Source organism: Eubalaena glacialis, chromosome 14 (assembly GCF_028564815.1).
Source record: "Eubalaena glacialis isolate mEubGla1 chromosome 14, mEubGla1.1.hap2.+ XY, whole genome shotgun sequence".
Lineage (NCBI taxonomy): Eukaryota > Metazoa > Chordata > Mammalia > Artiodactyla > Balaenidae > Eubalaena > Eubalaena glacialis.
The window spans coordinates 30,065,794-30,085,098 of record NC_083729.1 but is presented as its reverse complement, the minus strand read 5'-3'; the positions used below and the strand labels follow the sequence as shown (position 1 = coordinate 30,085,098).

At 38.1% G+C, this 19,305-nt stretch overlaps 1 protein-coding gene across 1 annotated transcript in view; it reads right to left on the bottom strand.

Moving 5' to 3' along the window:
* VIT (vitrin) overlaps window positions 1-11,766 on the bottom strand; it is a 135,135-nt gene extending 123,369 nt beyond the window's left edge. Inside the window, 1 exon segment of the mRNA XM_061210879.1 lies at window positions 11,698-11,766. Within this exon segment, the coding sequence (XP_061066862.1) occupies window positions 11,698-11,766 (69 nt within the window).
* Window positions 11,767-19,305: the final 7,539 nt, after the last annotated feature.

Here is a 19,305-nt window from a genome sequence, read left to right as displayed (position 1 = left end):
TAATAATGCTAATTGCCATTTATGAAATACTTATGCTGGGAATGGTGATAAGCCTTCTACATATATCAACTCATTTAATACTTAGAAGAACCTAGAGGGGTCAGTACTATTACTTCTGTACTACAGATAAGAGAACTGAGGCTCAAAGAGATTAAGTGACTTTCCCAGGGTCAGCCAGCTGGAAAGGCAAGAACTGGTGTTCAAATTCAAGGCTGTCTGACTCTGAGGCAATGTGCTGTGTTAGGGTTTAGAGCTTCTTTTCTTTCGTTAGTTTAATTTGTTTTCTTATGGTGAATAAGGCAGAATCAAATATAAACGTACTGAAAGCATATGAAGAGATGCTCAAAGCGAAATGCAAATCGAAAAGCAGTGATGTTTGTGGTGATGAAAAGTTTTCGAAATACGTAATTATGGTTGCACACCACTATGGATGTAACTAATGCTAATGAATTAATTAGCTGAAAAATGGTTAAAATGGCAAAATTTTTGTCATACATATTTACCACAATAAAAAATAATATTGAGAGAGAGAGAGAGAGAAATTCTCCTTTAAAATAGCAGTGAAATATCACTTTTTTTACATTGATTAAACAATTTTAATTAATTAATTTAAAAATATCTCTAAGAGCTCAGGAAATTCTTTTAATTTCCTTGAAATTCAGTTCTCTCACTTTTTTTAATTTCAATTTTTAATTTATTTTTAATTATTTATTTATATTAAAAAAATAATTTTTATTGGAGTATAGTTGATTTACAATGTGTTCAGATGTACAGCAAAGTGAATCAGTTATATATATACATATATCCACTCTTTCTTAGATTCTTTTCCCATATAGGCCATTATAGAGTAGTGAGTAGAGTTCCCTGTGCTGTACGGTAGGTCCTTATTAGTTATCTGTACATAGTAGTGTGTATATGTCAATCCCAATCTCCCAATTTATCCCTCCCCTCCCCTTCCCCTCTGGTGACCATAAGTTTGTTTTTTACGTCTGTGACTCTATTTCTGTTTTGTGAATAAGTTCATCTGTACCATTTTTTAATTAAAAAATTCTTTTTATTATTTTTTTTTAATATTTATTTATTTACTTGGTTATGCCGGGTCTTGGTTGCTGCGTGTGGGTTCATTAGTTGTGACATGCGAACTCTTAGTTGCAGTATGCATGTGGGATCTAGTTCCCTGGCCAGGGATCAAACCGGGGCCCCCTGCATTGGGAGCATGGAGTCCTAGCCACTGCGCCACCAGGGAAGTCCCTGTACCATTTTCTTAGATTCCATATATAAGCGATATCATATAATATTTGTCTTTCTCTGTCTGACTTACCTTCACTCAGTATGACAATCTCTAGGTCCATCCATGTTGCTGCAAATGGCATTATTTCATTCTTTTTTATGGCTGAGTAATATTCCACTGTATATATCTACCATATCTTCTTTATCCATTCCTCTGTCAGTGGACATTTAGGTTGCTTCCATGTCCTGGCTATTGTAAATAGTGCTGCAATGAACATTGGGGTGCATGTATCTTTTCAAATTATGGTTTTCTTTGGATATATGCCCAGGAGTGGGATTGTTGGATCATATGGTTGTTCTATTTTTAGTTTTTTAAGGAATCTCCATATTGTTCTCTGTAGTGGCTGTACCAATTTACATTTCCACCAACAGTGTAGGAGGGTTCCCTTTTCTCCACACACTCTCCAGCATTTATTGTTTGTAGATTTTTTGATGATGGCCGTTATGACCGGTGTGAGGTGATACCTCATTGTAGTTTTGATTTGCATTTCTCTGATAATTAGTGATGTTGAGCATCTTTTCATGTGCTTTTTGGCCATCTGTATGTCTTCTTTGGAGAAATGTCTATTTAGATCTTCCACCCATTTGAAATATCACTTTTCATCAGATTGGCTGGAATTGCAAAGCTGGAAAATGCCCATGGCAGACATATGGTGGCCCTGATGGGCTGCTGGTGGTGTGGACAAATGGGGTTATTCTAGAGAACCATGCAGAAGTACTTAGTCACATTACATGTGTACCCTAGGACCTATGAAACTCCTTGTGGGATAGCCTTTGGTGAGCTTCTTGTGCAGGGCCATGAGAAATCCATCCCTAGAAAATTAAGAGTTAAGTGTGGGAGATGCACAGTATGAAATATTATGCAGCAGCTAGAAGAAAAGAACCAGATGCAGGGTTTGAACAATCATCCCACACCAGATCACCTAGGTTTGACTGTTGGTTTTGGCACCTGCCATTTGGCAAGTAACCTAACTTCTCTGTTTCTTAGTTTCTTCTTCTGTAAAAATGGGAAAAAATAATAAAACTGGTATCACTGAGTTATGACAATTAAAGGAATTAATACTTGTAAAGTTCTTGGAATCTTGCCTCATGTGAAACAAAAAACACTACTGCATGTGTTTTTTAAATAAATAAAATGTACAGCAACACTACTGTATTCATTTTCTATTGCTATGTAATAAATTACCACAAATTTAGTTTCTTAAAACAGCACCCATTTATTATCTTGTAGTTCTGTAGGTTAGAAATTCAGGCATGGTGTGACTGAGTTCTCTGCTCAGGGTCTCACAAGGCTGAAATCAAAGTGTCGGTGGGACTGGGTTCTTATCTAGAAGCTCTGGGAGAGAATCCACCAAATCAGGTTGTTGGCAGAACTCAGTTTCTTGCAGTTGTAGGACTGAGGTTGCTGTTTTCTTGCTGGCTGTCAGCCAGGGGCTGCTCTTAACCCCTAGAGGTCACCCCACTCCCCATCACATGGCTGCTTTCATCCTTAAACAAGTCATGGTGTGTTGAATCGTTTTCATGCTTGGGTTTTTTCTCTGACTTCCTCTTTTGCAAGAAGCCAGAGACAGCTGCTTTTAAAGGGCTCATGTGATTAGGTTAGGCCCACTGGGATAATCTTCTTATCTTAATGTCAACTGATTAGTAACTATAATTATATCCACAATATTGCTTTGCCATGTAACATAACATCATCATGCACCAGGGGCAAAGATTGTGGGGGCCATATTAGCATTCTGCCTACCACAACTATTGATCTTGAAAACGTTATTCTGAGTAAAAGTAAGAAACAGGATGAGAAAACCAATACAATACTGGGATGGTTAATTTTATGTGTCAACTTGACTGGGTGCCCAGATATTAGGTTAAACATTATTTCTGGGTGTGTCTGTGAGGGTGCTTCTGGATGAGATTAGCATTTGAATCAGAAGACTGAGTAAAGTAGAGTGCCCTCTCCAATGTGGGTGGGCCTCATTCAATTCATTGAAGGCCTGACTAGAATAAAAGGCTGAGTAAGAAAGAATTCTTTCTCTCAGCCTCTGTCTTCAAGTTGGGACATTGGTCTTCTCCTACCTTTGGACTTGGACTTGGACTGAACTATATCGTCAGCTCTCCAGGGTCTTGAGTTTGCTGACTGCGGATCTTGGACTTCTCAGCCTTCAAAAATCACCTTAGCCAATCTCTTATTGTATATCTATATCTATATATCTATATCTATATCTTTATTTCTCTCTCTGTGTATACCTCCTATTCGTTCTATTTCTCTGGAGAACCCAGACTATTACAAATGGAATTATGAAAATTAACATATATACACCTAAAACAACAATATACATTTTGCAGGAGCATGTGAGTATGTATATAAGTGAATATATACTTACCAGACCCTTGGTACTTTGGAGACTTGTACTGGCTGTTCCCAAGGGCTTCTCTTGCATATCTGCATGGCTCACATGCTCACCTTCTTCACATCTTTATTCAAATGTCACCTCCTGAGTAAGGCCTTGCTTGGCCAACCTGTTTAAAATAGCCCTACTTCCCAGCATTTCTACTTCCTCTTCTTTGTTTTATTTTCCCCATAGTATTTTTTATCCTTTAATAATATTTACTACTTAATTTTTCATTGTGCATCCCTCACTGGAAGGTAGGTTCCCAGAAGGCAGTTAATTTTTTTCTTTTTTTAATTCTGTTTTGGTCACTGATGTATTCCTATCCCTTTGAACTGACCCATAATAGGCATACATACAATAAGTATTAACTAAATGAATGATTACAAATACATTAGAATGCTTGCCTGTGGGGAAAGGGAATGGGAGTGGAGAATTGGGATAAAATGGAATAAAAAACATAAAAGCAAAAGTCCTGGAGCCTTGTGTGGACCAGTGATGATGATGCTGAGAACTGACTCAACACTCCGCTCCCAAGCCTGGCAGCAAAACAATACTTACAAAATAGTCAAGTTGGTAGCTTCAGTGAAATCTTTGAGATTCTTTAACTAAAACAAGATCACAGCTTCCTGGTAAGTGTCCTTGAGCTTGCTGCTTGGCATTAACTGAACTTCTAGATTATTTCCAGTTGAGAACAGAAATTGTGGTGTTCAGTTTTTCCTGCATTACTACTTGAGATTCTGTTTGCTTGTAAATCACTTATGGTTGCTTGAAAGCATCAGTTCTTTCCTCAATGACTATTTGTCACTACATAAACTTAGTGTCTCAGTCTTGTACTGTATCCAGTATAAAAACTCAAATCTCTTTTAGAATATTCTCTATTGAAAGTTTTTATTATTGTCATAAACACTGAACTTGATGACTCTTTAAAATACTGCCTCATTTTTTTTTTTTCACTCCAGAGATAAAACTCAGAGATATCAATGCATTCTTCATATCACAAATCCATTATTTTATGTGACTTTTAAAAATGCAGGATGGCAATTTAAGAGTCCAGGTAATGAGATAGCCTTTTCAGACACTTCTGATACTTTTACTGCATGCAGGTATAAAACACAAGAGTTACACTTTTCATAACACAAGCTCACTGAAATGTCTAAGGCTATATCATGTTTGATGCTACATCAATTTTTCATAGAAATATGATTTGCCTTGAACTCATTTACAGCAGTTTGGGGACTTTATCTCCCTGCACTTTGGTAGAAGCTTATTGCAACCAGATGTTATTTCAGTTTCCTGGACACCGTTGAATATCACTGCTTAGTACACATGTTTTGCGTAGTGTAGGTGTGAATGGAAAATTTGCTAACATAATTAACTCTTGTTAAATTTATGTTATCCCTATCTGCCAGAAGCAAAGAGGTTATTACAAGGAAAACATGTTTTTCAAAAAATTGAAGGAGCCAAACTGGGAGCATGAATAACCTACAAATGGTAGACTATAGGAAGTCAAAAGAGATTTTGCCAAAGAATGTAAAAGCCTCCAAAACTAGAAAGAAGAGTTCTTAAGAATAAATCAGAGGGAAAATTGATTAGAGATTAGATAGGAGTTATTGATTATGATTCAAAAGGTAAACTTAATGGTGCACAGGAGATAGTGAACCAATAGAATTCATATTCTTCCTCAGGCTATTTAAAAAAAATGATGTTAGGAAGATTACTACTCCCAAATGCCTCCCTGAAAGAAATGAGCTGGAACCACTGTATCAAATATTGGACAACACCCACAATATTCTAGGCCAAACTGACAAAAAATAAATGCAGATAAATCACTGTGATTGCAATAGCATAAAAGAGATTCAAAGACCTAAAGAATAGTATTGGGAACTGGAGGCTATAACGTAGATCCTAGCATTAAAAAAGGCTGCTGGTCTGGCAGATTAGCAAAATACAAAAGTACCCTATTCAAAACAAGGGCTCAAAATGGTTGGCAAGAGATTATAGGCGTTATATCTCCCTTTTATGACAAGTAAGCAAATGGAATCTAAAATAAAGGATTGGTTCACTGAACACTCGTTAGCTGGGGCTCTGCTGATCTAAGCTGTGTTGTGCTGTGCTGTACAGATCTGCTTCTCATTATAGATCTGTGTTTGACTAGGGAACCTCTGTTCTATATGTATTTATTCGGGTGCCCATGCTGCAGGGCAACAGCTGTACAGGGGAAGAGCTTCTTCTCATGGCAATGGCAAAGTCATAAGTGGGCAATAGAAAATATGTGAGGGCTGTTAAGATTTAGTCTTAGAACTGGCACACTGTCATTTCTTTTTAGCCATTTCATTGGCCAAAACAGTGACTAACCCCAAAGTCCAGGGGCAGGGAATGAGACTCTGACAATAGAAAGGCTATGGCAAGGGTAGATGAAGAGAGGTGTGAAGATTTTTATAGTTAATACACTGGCATATTTTATCAGCGTCCATGTTTGCCATTGTGTCTTTCTTCCATACCTTCTGCCTGGATTCGGATTTCTTCTTGCTGATAAAAATGTTCAAGAAAATAAGAACTGATGGATACTTTAACATGATATATATACCTTAGTCCTAAAATCCATCATCTTACTTAAAGGGGAAACTCTAGAGGCATTTCCACTAAGATCAGAAACTCAGCAAGGATACCTACTATCTCTACTACTATTCAGTATTGTTCTAGAGATGTTAGCCAATGCAATTCAACAAGAGAAATCTATTAAAAGTAAAAGAATTAGTAAATAAAGAGTAACACTATCTATTTACCAACATAGAAATTTATATAGGGGTGTCTGTGTGTGTGTCTTAGCTTTGCTTGCTGAGAATGCCTAGAGGCAATGAAGCCCCATGACAAATGAGCACATATAGAACAAAAGCTTTGTTTCTAAATATCATTCTTCAATAAACAAAATCAGATACACTCAGAAAGCACCTGATTTTAGGGCTGGGGATGGGAAAATACAAGATGTACCTGGCCCATTTTGGAGCTAGTGAGAAAAACGATGGTAACATGTCAAAAGAATACAGGAGCCAACTTGAAGAAGCTCTCAATGGCCAAATCTGGGCAATTTGAACAACAAATCAAGTAATGATATTAATGAATTAAACACGTATAATAAAGGAAACATATTTGGGTTTGTACATAAATAAATAAATGGGGGAGAGGAACCATTTTTCTTTAGAAAAGAATTCCAACTAATGAATGAAGAAAGAATGATGGAAATAGAAAATTACTGTTCAGCAAATAAGTAGTGGGTGAAAAGAAGATGAGAAACAGAATACTTATGTAGTCTCAAAGTATCTCCCCAGAAGATATTTATTAATTAAATAGGGGAAAATATCTTTACAGTGGAGAAACCTGGAAGATACCACTTAACCTTGTGATCACAGTTTACATTATCAGTAATTAGACAAATTGACATCTTGTGCCTCCTAATATGATGTACTGGGAAGAACACAACATCACTTCTGTGGCATTCTTTCCAAAAATGCATAGCTGACTTTAATTATGAGGACTCATCACACAAACCCAAATAGAGGAACAGTCTACAAATGAACTGGCTAGTGTTGGGTTGGCCAAAAGTTCGTTTGGTTTTTTTCTGTAAGATGGCTCTAGTAGCACTTAGTTGTCTTTAACTTCATTCGAAACAGTTTTGTTAGACTGTTATGTGACAGCTGTCATATCAGTGTGCATTTAAAACAAGACTCATCAAAATTGGTGAATTTCTGTGTAGCCATTTAATATTGAAGATGGAAGAAAAAAAGCAACATTTTCGGCATATTATGCTTTATTATTTCAAGAAAGGTAAAAATGCAACTGAAATGCATAAAAAGATTTGTGCAGTGTATGGAGAAGGTGCTGTGACTGATGGAATGTGTCAAAAGTGGTTTGTGAAGTTTCGTGCTGGAGATTTTCCGCTAGACGATGCTCCACGGTCGAGTAGACCAGTTGAAGTTGATAGAGATCAAATCAAAACAGTAATTGAGAACAATCAATGTTATACCATGTGGGAGATAGCCAACATACTCAAAATATCCACATCAAGCCATGAAAATCATTTGCACCAGCTTGGTTATGTGAATCACTTTGTGTTTGGGTTCCACGTAAGTTAAATGAAAAAAACCTTCTTGACCATATTTCTGCACGCGATTCTCTACTGAAAAATGTAATGAAAACATTCCATTTTTAAAACAAATTGTGACGGGCGATGAAAAGTGGATACTGTACAACACTGTGGAAAGGAAGAGATCGTGGGGCAAGCAAAATGAACCACCACCAACCACACCGAAGGCTGGTCTTCATCCAAAGAAGGTGATGTTGTGTATATGGTGGGATTGGAAGGGAGTCTTCTATCATGAGCTCCTCTGGAAAACCAAGCGATTAATTCCAACAAGTACTGCTCCCAACTAGACCAACTGAAAGCGGCACTTGACGAAAAGCATCCAGAATTAGTCAACAGAAAACACATAATATTCCATCAGGATAACGCAAGACCCCATGTTTCTTTGATGACCAGGCAAAAACTGTTACAGCTTGGCTTGGAAGTTCTGATTCATCCGCTATATTCATTGCACCTTCGGATTTCCATTTATTTCGGTCTTTACAAAATTCTCTTAATGGAAGAAATTTCAATTCCCTGGAAGACTGTAAAAGGCACCTGGAACAATTCTTTGCTCAAAAAGATAAAAAGCTTTGGGAAGATGGAATTACGAAGCTGCCTGAAAAATGGCAGAAGGTAGTGGAACAAAACGGTGAATACATTGTTCAGTAAAGTTCTTGATGAAAATGAAAAATGTGTCGTTTATTTTTACTTAAAAACTGAAGGCACTTTTTGGCCCACCCAGTACTTTTCCAAAGTGCCAAGATCATCAAAGACAAAGACTGAAGAACTGTTATTGATTAAAGAAGACTAAGGAGATACAACAATTGATGCAACATGTGATTTTAGATTTGATCTTAGATCAGATATGTTAATAGGAAAATTGGTGAAATTTAAATGAAGTCTAAATATTAGATAATGATGTTGTATCAATGCTAATTTTCTGATTTTGATGATTGTATTGTAGTTATGTGAAATGTTAGTATTTGGGGAAGCTGGCTGAAGAGTACTGTCATCCCTCCGTATCCATGGGGGATTGATTCTAGGAATCCCTGCAGATGCCCAAATCTGTGAATGCTCAAGTCCCTTATATACAATGGTGTAGTATTTGCATATAACCTATGCACATCCTCCGTATACTAAAGCATCTCTAGATTACTTTTAATGGCTAATATGTAAATAGTTGCTGGTGCTCAGCAATGTCAAGTTTTGCTTTTTGGAACTTTCTGCAATTTTTTCCCCAAATATTTTCCATCTGCAGTTGGTTGAATCTGTGGATGAGGAACCCGTGGATAGAGAAGACTGACTGTATGCATAATTCATTGTACTATTTTTGCAACATTTTTGTAAATCTGAAATTATTTCATTTTAAAAAATAAATCTTTAAAAAGGAAAAAAGATGACATAACAAATGGAAAATTCATACCCAGAATATCTTTCATACTTAGAAAGAGGTAACAAGTTTTTGTAGAAATAACATCAGATTTGTATCAGGAAAACTTATTCATGTCTTTTGGCTCTTTAGCCTCAAACTAGGCACTTGAACATTCAGATTCTTTATTTGTAAAATGAGGAATGTAATTTCCCTGACCATTTTGAGTATCAAATGAGGTAAAGTAGATTATAAAAAAACAAACCCTGTAATCTGCAAATTGCTATACAAATTGTTATTATTAATGATAATTATCATATGGCTTGTTCTGGTTAAGATCAGAGGATTCAGGAATCAGATCCCTTTCTTAATATTTATAACTGCTGTGGAGAAGTACAGAATAGATTTTAGAGCTTTCCTATGGCATCCTACTGTGCTGGCTCCTAAATCCATATGAATGGAAACAAATGGAAGCCAGGCCTTGATGGGAAGCAAGGCAAGGTGATGCACCTGGGGATAAACCAGATTCCTGCCACATGCATAAAGGGCTCAGAGTGCCATTTAAGAGATACAGACAAAGGGCCTGGGTCCCTTATGCAAGGGACACCAAGAATGCCTGCACAAACCCTGGTCACACAGACCAACATGCTTGTCATAATGTTTGGGTCTTAATGTAGAAAAAGATGGCAGATTACCATTTGGAAATGTGTGTTAGGTGACTCTCATCTGGATGGACAAATAATTAGCAAGGTTTATGCTGCATCCCTGAGCTGGAGGTTAGCCAGCCAAGAGCCTGGCTCTCACGGGGTAGGCATGCGGTTGGGGCCTTTCCAGCACTCTGATCCTGGAGGCCCCCTTGGTTCAGCACCACCCAGAGTCCTCTGGGGGTATTCACTAAGGTACTGTGTTGTGCCCCAAAGCCCCAGTTGTTACTGGCCCAGTGGCCGAGGGAAAAGCATCTGAAATCCTGATAGGTAGGGACAGGAGTCCTGCTATGTGTTATTTGAATAGCTTTATCTTTCTATGCCTCTGGTCTCAGGAAACATTGATAAGAATGGTGACTACAATATTAATACAGCAGACTCTTGAACAACACAGGTGTGAATTGCGTGAGTCCACTTATATGCGGATTTTTTTCAATAAATATATAGAAAAAACCTTTTTGGGATTTGTGGCAATTTGAAAAAACTTACAGACGAACCTTATAGCCTAGAAATATCGAAAAACTAAGAAAAAGGTATGTCATGAATGCATAAAATATATGTAGATATACATATAACATACAAAATATGTGTTAATCAACTGTTTTATGTTTTCAGAAGGCTTCTGGTCAGCAAAAGACTATTAGCAGTTAAGAGTTTTTTGAAGTCAAAAGTAATTTGCAGATTTTTGACTACAGGGGTGGGAGGGTAGCCATTGTCCCTAACCCATCCCCCTTCCCCACGTTGCTCAAATGTCAACGGTAATATTTATTGAGCATTTACTCTATACCAGGCACAGTTCTAAGCATTTTGCATATATGAATTCATTTAATCTTCAAGCAACCCCAATGAGTAGCAATCATTTTAGAAATGAGAAAGCAAGAGAGTGACATGCCCAGGGCCACATAGCTAGGGAAACAGAATCAGAGTTTAAACCCAAACAGCCTCTCTTCTGACCGTGCTGTCTCCACCCCAGGTTGCTGTGAGGATCAAAACAGAAAAAGTACGTGAAAGAGATTGTATAAAATCATAAAGCAGGATTTACAGAAGTAAGGCCTGTTTATTGCTTGGAAGGTAATAATAAAGAACATAATCTGCAACACCTACCTTGGCAGCATTTGCTGATAACTCCACATTTAAAATTTGAATAAAGAATAAAAATGAGTCTTGAAAAATCTCTTTATTTTTTTAAATCATAAGCTAGTTGAGAAGGGATGTTCTGCTAACTGAGAAAAATGGGACAAGGTATGGTTTGGCTGAGCTTATTTTTCCAATTTTCTGAATGCAAAATTTAATGCAGACCAGAGCAGTTTTTCAGCAAATGGAGGTTTTCTGTGGTCCGATTTGTCTAGTTACGTTTCCTTCCACTCTGCTTTTAGGGTGAAGAAGCTTAATTTAATTTGCAAGTAAGAAAAGTGTTTTGCTTTCGCATGTTTTGTGATGTATTAATGTATAACAAGATTAATTAGCATGAAGGATTAATTACAAAGCACTTGAACTAAATGAATGCTAATTATGATGAAAGCTGAACATAATCACTTCATTAGCAGGACGGGGAAAATGAAAACGGCATGTTCCCAATCCTGTGACAGGTGAGCAAAGGCAGGTAGGCTAGCTTTCAGGACAGTGCAGAAGCCGGTGGTCGGTGTCCAGCTAGTGGGCTGAGTCACAGGGCAATGGCACTCTTACAGATTCCAGAATGGGCGCAGTTGACCACCAGATTGCCTGTTTAAACAAAATCATGTTTGGAGATGCTCCCAAGTATTTTGAAACACTGAGTTAGTGACATGACTGGGCTCAGCAGGTGTTAGGCTATTTATTTACCTCTTTGCGCTCTGGTAGCTTCTTCTCACTCTCCTTTGAAAGCACCTCTTCTGTCTGTTCCTCAAACATGACATTCCTTAGTGGTCTAGCCCTGGCCTCTTTTCACCACACGTGCCCTCCGTAGACACTAGTACAAAGTATGTGCTGAATATTTCAAATCTTTCCGCCTGGACTCTTATAAGTTCCCCTGGCCATTGTTCATTACCATCTTGACACTTCACAGGCATTACAAACCAAAATGTCCACAAAGGAGCTTGTCATCCTTCTGAATTCCCTGTCCTGATTTGTGGTGGCCCTATCCACCCAGCTCAGCCAGTAAGAATCAGAGAATTGTCACTACTCTCATTCCCACTTCATTGTTTTTCTAGAAAAAATATTTTTATTGAGATGTAATTCACATATCATAAAATTCACCCTTTTAAAGTGTACAATTTAGTGGCTTTTAGTATAGTCACAGAGTTGTGCATCTATGACCACAATCAGTTCTAGAACATTTTCATCACCCCACAAAGAGTACCCCTTAACCATTCTCCCAATCCCTCCTCCTAGCCTTTGGCAACCACGAAGCTACTTTATATCTCTATAGTTTTGCCAATTCTGGATACTTCATATGAGTGGAATTATACAATATGTGGCCTTTTGTGATTGGCTCCTGTCACTTAGCATAGTGTTTTGAGGTTCATTCCTGTTGTAGCATGTACAGTACTTTAATTCTTTTCAATGGCTAAACAATATTACATTGTGCTCATCCTTTCTTGAATGGACAATTGTATAAATTCCTAACTTGTTCCTATGCTTCCAGTCTTATCCCCTCCAGTCCATTCTCTATGCTGTTTCCAGAGGAATATGTAAGCACAAATATGATTATGTCCTGCTTCACGTCTTTCGGTGGCTCCCCGCTCCTTGCAGGAGGAGGTCTAAACTCCCGAGCATGGTGTACCAGTTCTAGGGTGCTTCCACTGACTACCCAGCTTCTGTCCCAGCCCTCTCCTTCTGTACCGTGGGCACAGCCAGAGGAGACCACCTACTCTGTTTGTTCTGTGTGGAGTGACCCCTTTCTGTCTTTGCAGGTACAGCTTCTCTGCCAGGAATGTCCTTCCTTGTAGACTCTGCCCAGCACACGCCTGCTCATCCTTCTCTATTTATATGTCATCTCCTCCTTGAGTTTCCATAGGACCTTGAAGGCAACTCTGTTAGGGTATGTATCACTTGCTATAATTATTTGTGAATATCTGTGAACTTAAATCCAGGAGCTAAGTTTTGCTTCCCACTTTATCCTCAGGGCCTGATACAGAGCCTGGAAGACAGGCAGAAATTGATAAATGTTTGTTAAATAAATAAATGCTTGGAGATAGAAAGAAGCATAATATTTTAAATATTCCTATTAGTAGCTTATAAATTCATAAACAATGTGAATATTTTTGTCTGAGCACATGGGTAATAACAGGGTTACTAAATATCAGACTATTCTAGGAAAAAAAGAAGCAAAGATGCTATTAAAAAGAATAGAAATTTTATTTCCTGGGAATAGCTTAATTTATTTATCAAAAATTCACTAGGCAATTGCTGACCACTCTGTTTCATTCTGACCCCAGTAGCTCAAGGATCTCAGTAAATAGCTGGTTTGTAGAAAGAATCTGCTTTTGAATTTCATTGTGCAAAGTGCCTTTCACCTGTACGCAATGAATTTTGATGGTGAAATTCTTGTAGTAACTGAAGTCATGATCAATACATGGAGGTATCAGAGGGCTCTGTTGCCACACACTAAATCCAAGAAGCCAAATAGAAGTCCTTCTTTTTAGGAAGTGCGTGGTTGGCTCTCACTGAATTGATCAGCAGTCTATATGTTGTTCTGATTATTGCAGTTCATCCCATGGTTTGTGTTTGATAGTTTTGAGGATTTTAAAAAGATTTCAGTTTTGAGGAGTTCTTGCTCTCTTTAATTCATAGCAACAGTATGAGAAGGTCCTTTTGCAATTCTCAATTGGAGATGGAATTGTAAAAGTTAATTGACTTGGCAAACAGGTTCACAAGGTATGTAATGCTCAAAGGCAGATCACAGCCTTTATGTGCTGCAGCACATAAGAGATCTAAGTGAAGCCGTGTTCTCAAACATTAAAGGTTAGTGAAAGTCAAGATGGCTAAGCTACCCAAATATTTTTTCTCTTTCCCTCTCCGCCTTTCTCCTTCTCTTGTTGGAATATTACTTGAATTAGCTAGTTGGACTCTTAGAATTCAAATTCTGATTAGTAAAGCACTACAGATATCTGTCAACCTCACTCCCCAGGGCAATCCAGGGTGGATCTGTGGAAGTTGAATGCTCGTAAGCAGAAAGAAGAATAATGAATTTCTATTAAGAACTTGGTTTCCAGTGTCCTGGCCAAGGGCAAGCCTTCATGTACATTATAAGATCCTTATTGCCTGACAAGGTACCATTAGGCCATCTCAGAATCCTAGACCTCTGGTACCTGAGAAATAGCAGTCACACTCAAAAACGTGGCCTTGCACATACGCTATGCCAAACAGAATTCTCAAGGAAAGTTTGGGTGATGCACAGAACCTGGATGTTCATATATGAAAATATATTTGATTGAATCCTTTTCTTCTCTGAACTCTTAATGCATTGATTGGTTTTATTACCCCAGTAATATTAAGTCATACATTGCCCTTTTTGTTCTCTGGTTGTTTCCTGTGTTAACCATTTCTTTCCAACTGGATTTTAAGAGTACTGAAAACAGGGTCCGGACATTTAGACTTTTCTAGCAAAATCAGTCAGTGCTGGGCAAGACTTTGATACTTGTTTTGGACTAGCATTCCTACTGATTACAATGATAAACTCTCAAAAATTACTCTGTCCCAGTCAAAATCCCAGCAAATTATTTTGTAGATATTAACAAACTGATACTAAAGTTTATCTGGGGAGGCAAAAGATCCATAATAGCCCACACAGTATGGAAGGAGAAGAACAAAGTCAGAGGACTGACACTACCTGACTTCAAGATTATTAAGCTACAGTAATCAAGACAGTGTGGTATCTATTACTATATGTAAAAAGGATAACCAACAAGGACCTACTGTGTAGCACAAGGAACTCTGCTCAATGTTATGTGGCAGCCTGGATGGGAAGGGAGTCTGGGGGAGAATGGATACGTGTCTATGTATGGCTGAGTCACTTTGCTGTGCGCCTGAAACTACCACAACATTGTTAATTGGCTATACTCCAATATAAAATAAAAAGTTAAAAAAAAAGACAATGTGGTATTGGCAAAATAATAGACAAATATATCAATGGAATAGAATAGAGAAACCATAATCAGACCCACATAAAGACAGTCAACTGATCTTTGACAAAGGAGCAAAGGAAATACAGTGGAGAAAAGATAGGCTTTTCAACAAACGGTGCTGGAAAAATTGGACATCCACATGCAAAAAAAATGAATCTAGACAGACTTTACAACCTTCACAAAAACTAACTTGAAAAGGACCATCTATCTAAATGTAAAATGCAAAACTAATAAACTCCTGGAAGATAACATAGGAGAATTCTAGATGATTTTGGGAATTGCAATGACTTTTAAATTACAACACCAAGGCACAACTCATGAAAAAATAATTGATGCACTGAACTTCATTAAAATTAGAAACTCCTGCTCTCAAAAGACACTGTCAGGAAAATGAGAAGACAAGGTACAGACTGGGAGAAAATATTTGCAGAAGAAATAATTGATAAAGCACCATTGTGCAAGATATACAAAGAATACTTAAAACTTAGCAATAAGGAAATGAACAACCTAATTAAAAAATGAGGAAAAGACCTGAACAGAAACTTTACCAAGCAAGATATACAGATGTGAAATAAACATATGAAAAGATGTTCCACATCATATGTCATAAGGGAATTGCACAATAAAGCAACAATGAGCTACTTCTACACACCTGTTAGAATGTCTAAAATCCGAAACACTGACAACAAATGCTGGGGAGGATGTAGAACAACAGGAACTCGCATACATTGCTGGTGGGAATGAAAAATGGTACAGCCACCTTAGAAGACAGTTTGGCAGCTTTCTTACAAAATTAAACATACTCTTACGATACGATCCAGCAATCACACTCTAGTATTTACCCAAGCTAGTTGACAGCTTATATCCACACAAAAATATGCACACACATCTTTATGGAAGCTTGATTCATAATTCCAAAACTTGGAAGCAACCAGGATGTCCTACAGTAGGTGAATGGATGAATAAAATGTGGTACATCCAGACAATGGAATATTACCCAGCACTAAAAATAAGTGAGCTATCAAGCCATGAAAAGATGTGGAGGAAACTTAAATGCGTATTACTAAGTGAAAGAAACTAATCAGCAAAGGCTACATACTATAGGAGTGCAACCATATGACATTCTGGAAAAGGCAAAACTATGAAGACAGTAAAAAGATCATTGGTTGCTAGGAGTTGGGGGAGAAGGGGAATTAATAGGCAGAGCACAGAAGAATTCTAGGGCCGTGAAACTACTCTGTATGATACTATGGTGGTGGATACATGTCATTGTATATTTGTTAAAACCCATAGACTATTCAACACCAAGAGTGGACTGCTAATGTAAACTGGTGATAACAATGTGTCCACGTAGAGTCATCAGTTGTAGTAATTGTACCACTCTGGTGCAGGATGTTGATAGTGAGAGAGGCTGTGTGAGTGGAGAGGGTAGGAAGTATATGGGAACATTCTGTACTTTCTGCTCCATTTTATTGTTAACCTAAGACTGTTCTAAATTTTAAAGTCTGGTTTTTTTTTTTTTAATTTACTCTTTGGAGGCACTGGCGAGTGACCCAGATATGGGAGACAGTGGAGGGATATGTCCTTTGAAAGAAAACCACACTGCATGAGAGCCACATTTATCTGGCTTTTGTCCTAAGAGTATTCCCCAGTCTGTGCAACCCCTGGGGGACAGAACTCAGGCTGGAGGTGGCTGTCTTATGGAGCTGAGAAGTCAAAGGTGGAGTCTGGGAATGCCGGAGCAGCTGGATATTGAAAAGAGAAGTAGTATAAAAGAGAGTCATAGGGTGGGGAACCCGAAATCTATTGTACATGAAAACTCCCCTCAAATTATTGGCAGGTATGGAACTGTGCATGCATGATGAGACTTCCAAGACATCCCAAAGAAAAACATCATCTGAAAGGCTGAAAAAGTTGACCAGAGACTTCTGCAGATGCTCACTGCCAGGGGAACAGGAATTTGGAGTTCATGTCCTGCTAAGTTAGATGGGCTTGGTAAATACCTCAGGCTGTCCATTGAATTCATGGAAGGGCTAAGCCTTAGGAGTAAAGGCCACATCCGAGGATTAAGAAACCCACCCTAAGATTAATGGCAAAACCTGTATAGATAGGCTTCCCTGGTGGCGCAGTGGTTGGGAATCCACCTGCCAATGCAGGGGACCTGGGTTCGAGCCCTGGTCCAGGAAGATCCCACATGCCGCGGAGCAACTAAGCCCGTGCACCACAACTACTGAGCCTGCGCTCTAGAGCCCGCAAGCCACAACTACTGAAGCCCACGCGCCTAGGGCCCGTGCTTCGCAACAAGAGAAGCCACCGCAGTGAGAAGCCCGCGCACCACAACGAGAAGCCTGTGCACCACAACGAAGAGTAGCCCCTGCTCACTGCAACTAGAGAAAGCCCGCTCACAGCAAGGAACACCCAATGCAGCCAAAAATAAATAAATAAAATAAATAAATTTATTTTAAAAAACCCCAAAAAACCCCAAAAACCTGTATAGATGACCCAAACAAAGCCTAAACCAGGCTTTCAACAGATAGGTGATCCATTCATAATTTAACTGCTAGAAGAAAAGTAATGCTTTTATTTTATTTTATTTTTGTTGGTTTGTTTGTTAGTTTTGAATTTTATTTATTTTTTTTTAGAGCAGGTTATTAGTCATTCATTTTATACATATCAGTGTATACATGTCAATCCCAATCTCCCAATTCATCCCACCACTACCCCCACCCCCCGCTGCTTTCCCCCCTTGGTGTCCATACATTTGTTCACTACATCTGTGTCTCAATTTCTGCCGTGCAAACCAGTTCATCTGTACCATTTTTCTAGGTTCCACATATATGCGTTAATATACGATATTTGTTTCTCTCTTTCTGACTTACTTCACTCTGTATGACAGTCTCTAGGTCCATCCACGTTTCTACAAATGACCCAATTTTGTTCTTTTTCGTGGCTGAGTAATATTCCATTGTATATATGTACCACAACTTCTTTATCCATTGGTCTGTCGATGGGCATTTAGGTTGCTTCCATGACCTGGCTATTGTAAATAGCACAGCAATGAACATTGGGGTGCATGTGTCTTTTTGAATTATGGTTTTCTCTGGGTATATGCCCAATAGTGGGATTGCTGGGTCATATGGTAATTCTATTTTTAGTTTTTTAAGGAACCTCCATACTGTTCTCCATAGTGGCTGCATCAATTTACATTCCCACCAACAGTGCGAGAGGGTTCCCTTTTCTCCACACCCTCTCCAGCATTTGTTGTTTGTAGATTTTCTGATGATGCTGATTCTAACTGGTATGACGTGATACCTCATTGTAGTTTTGATTTGCATTTCTCTAATAATTAGTGATGTTAAGCAGCTTTTCATGTGCTGCTTGGCCATCTGTATGTCTTCTTTGAAGAAATGTCTATTTAGGTCTTCTGCCCATTTTTGGATTGGGTTGTTTGTTTTTTTAATATTGAGCTGCATGAGCTGTTTATATATTTTGGAGATTAATCCTTTGTCCGTTGATTCATTTGCAAATATTTTTTCCCATTCTGAGGGTTGTCTTTTTGTCTTGTTTGTAGTTTCCTTTGCTTTGCAAAAGCTTTTAAGTTTCATTAGGTCCCATTTGTTTATTTTTGTTTTTATTTCCATTACTCTAGGAGGTGGATCAAAAAGATTTTGCTGTGATTTATGTCAAAGAGTGTTCTTCCTATGTTTTCCTGTAAGAGTTTTATAGTGTCCGGTCTTACATTTAGGTCTTGAATCCATTTTGAGTTTATTTTTGTGTATGGTGTTAGGGAGTGTTCTAATTTCATTCTTTTACATGTAGCTGTCCAGTTTGCCCAGCACCACTTATTGAAGAGGCTGTCTTTTCTCCATTGTATATCCTTGCCTCCTTTGTCATAGATTAGTTGACCATAGGTGCGTGGGTTTATCTCTGGGCTTTCTGTCCTGTTCCATTGATCTACATTTCTGTTTTTGTGCCAGTACCATATTGTCTTCATTACTGTAGCTTTGTAGTATAGTCTGAAGTCAGGGAGTCTGATTCCTCCAGCTCCGTTTTTTTCCCTCAAGACTGCTTTGGCTATTCGGGGTCTTTTGTGTCTCCATACAAATTTTAAGACTTTTTGTTCTAGTTCTGTAAAAAATGCCATTGGTAATGTGATAGGGATTGCATTGAATCTGTAGATTGCTTTGGGTAGTATAGTCATTTTCACAATATTGATTCTTCCAATCCAAGAACATGGTATATCTCTCCATCTGTTGGTATCATCTTTAATTTCTTTCAACAGTGTCTTATAGTTTTCTGCATACAGGTCTTTTGTCTCCCTAGG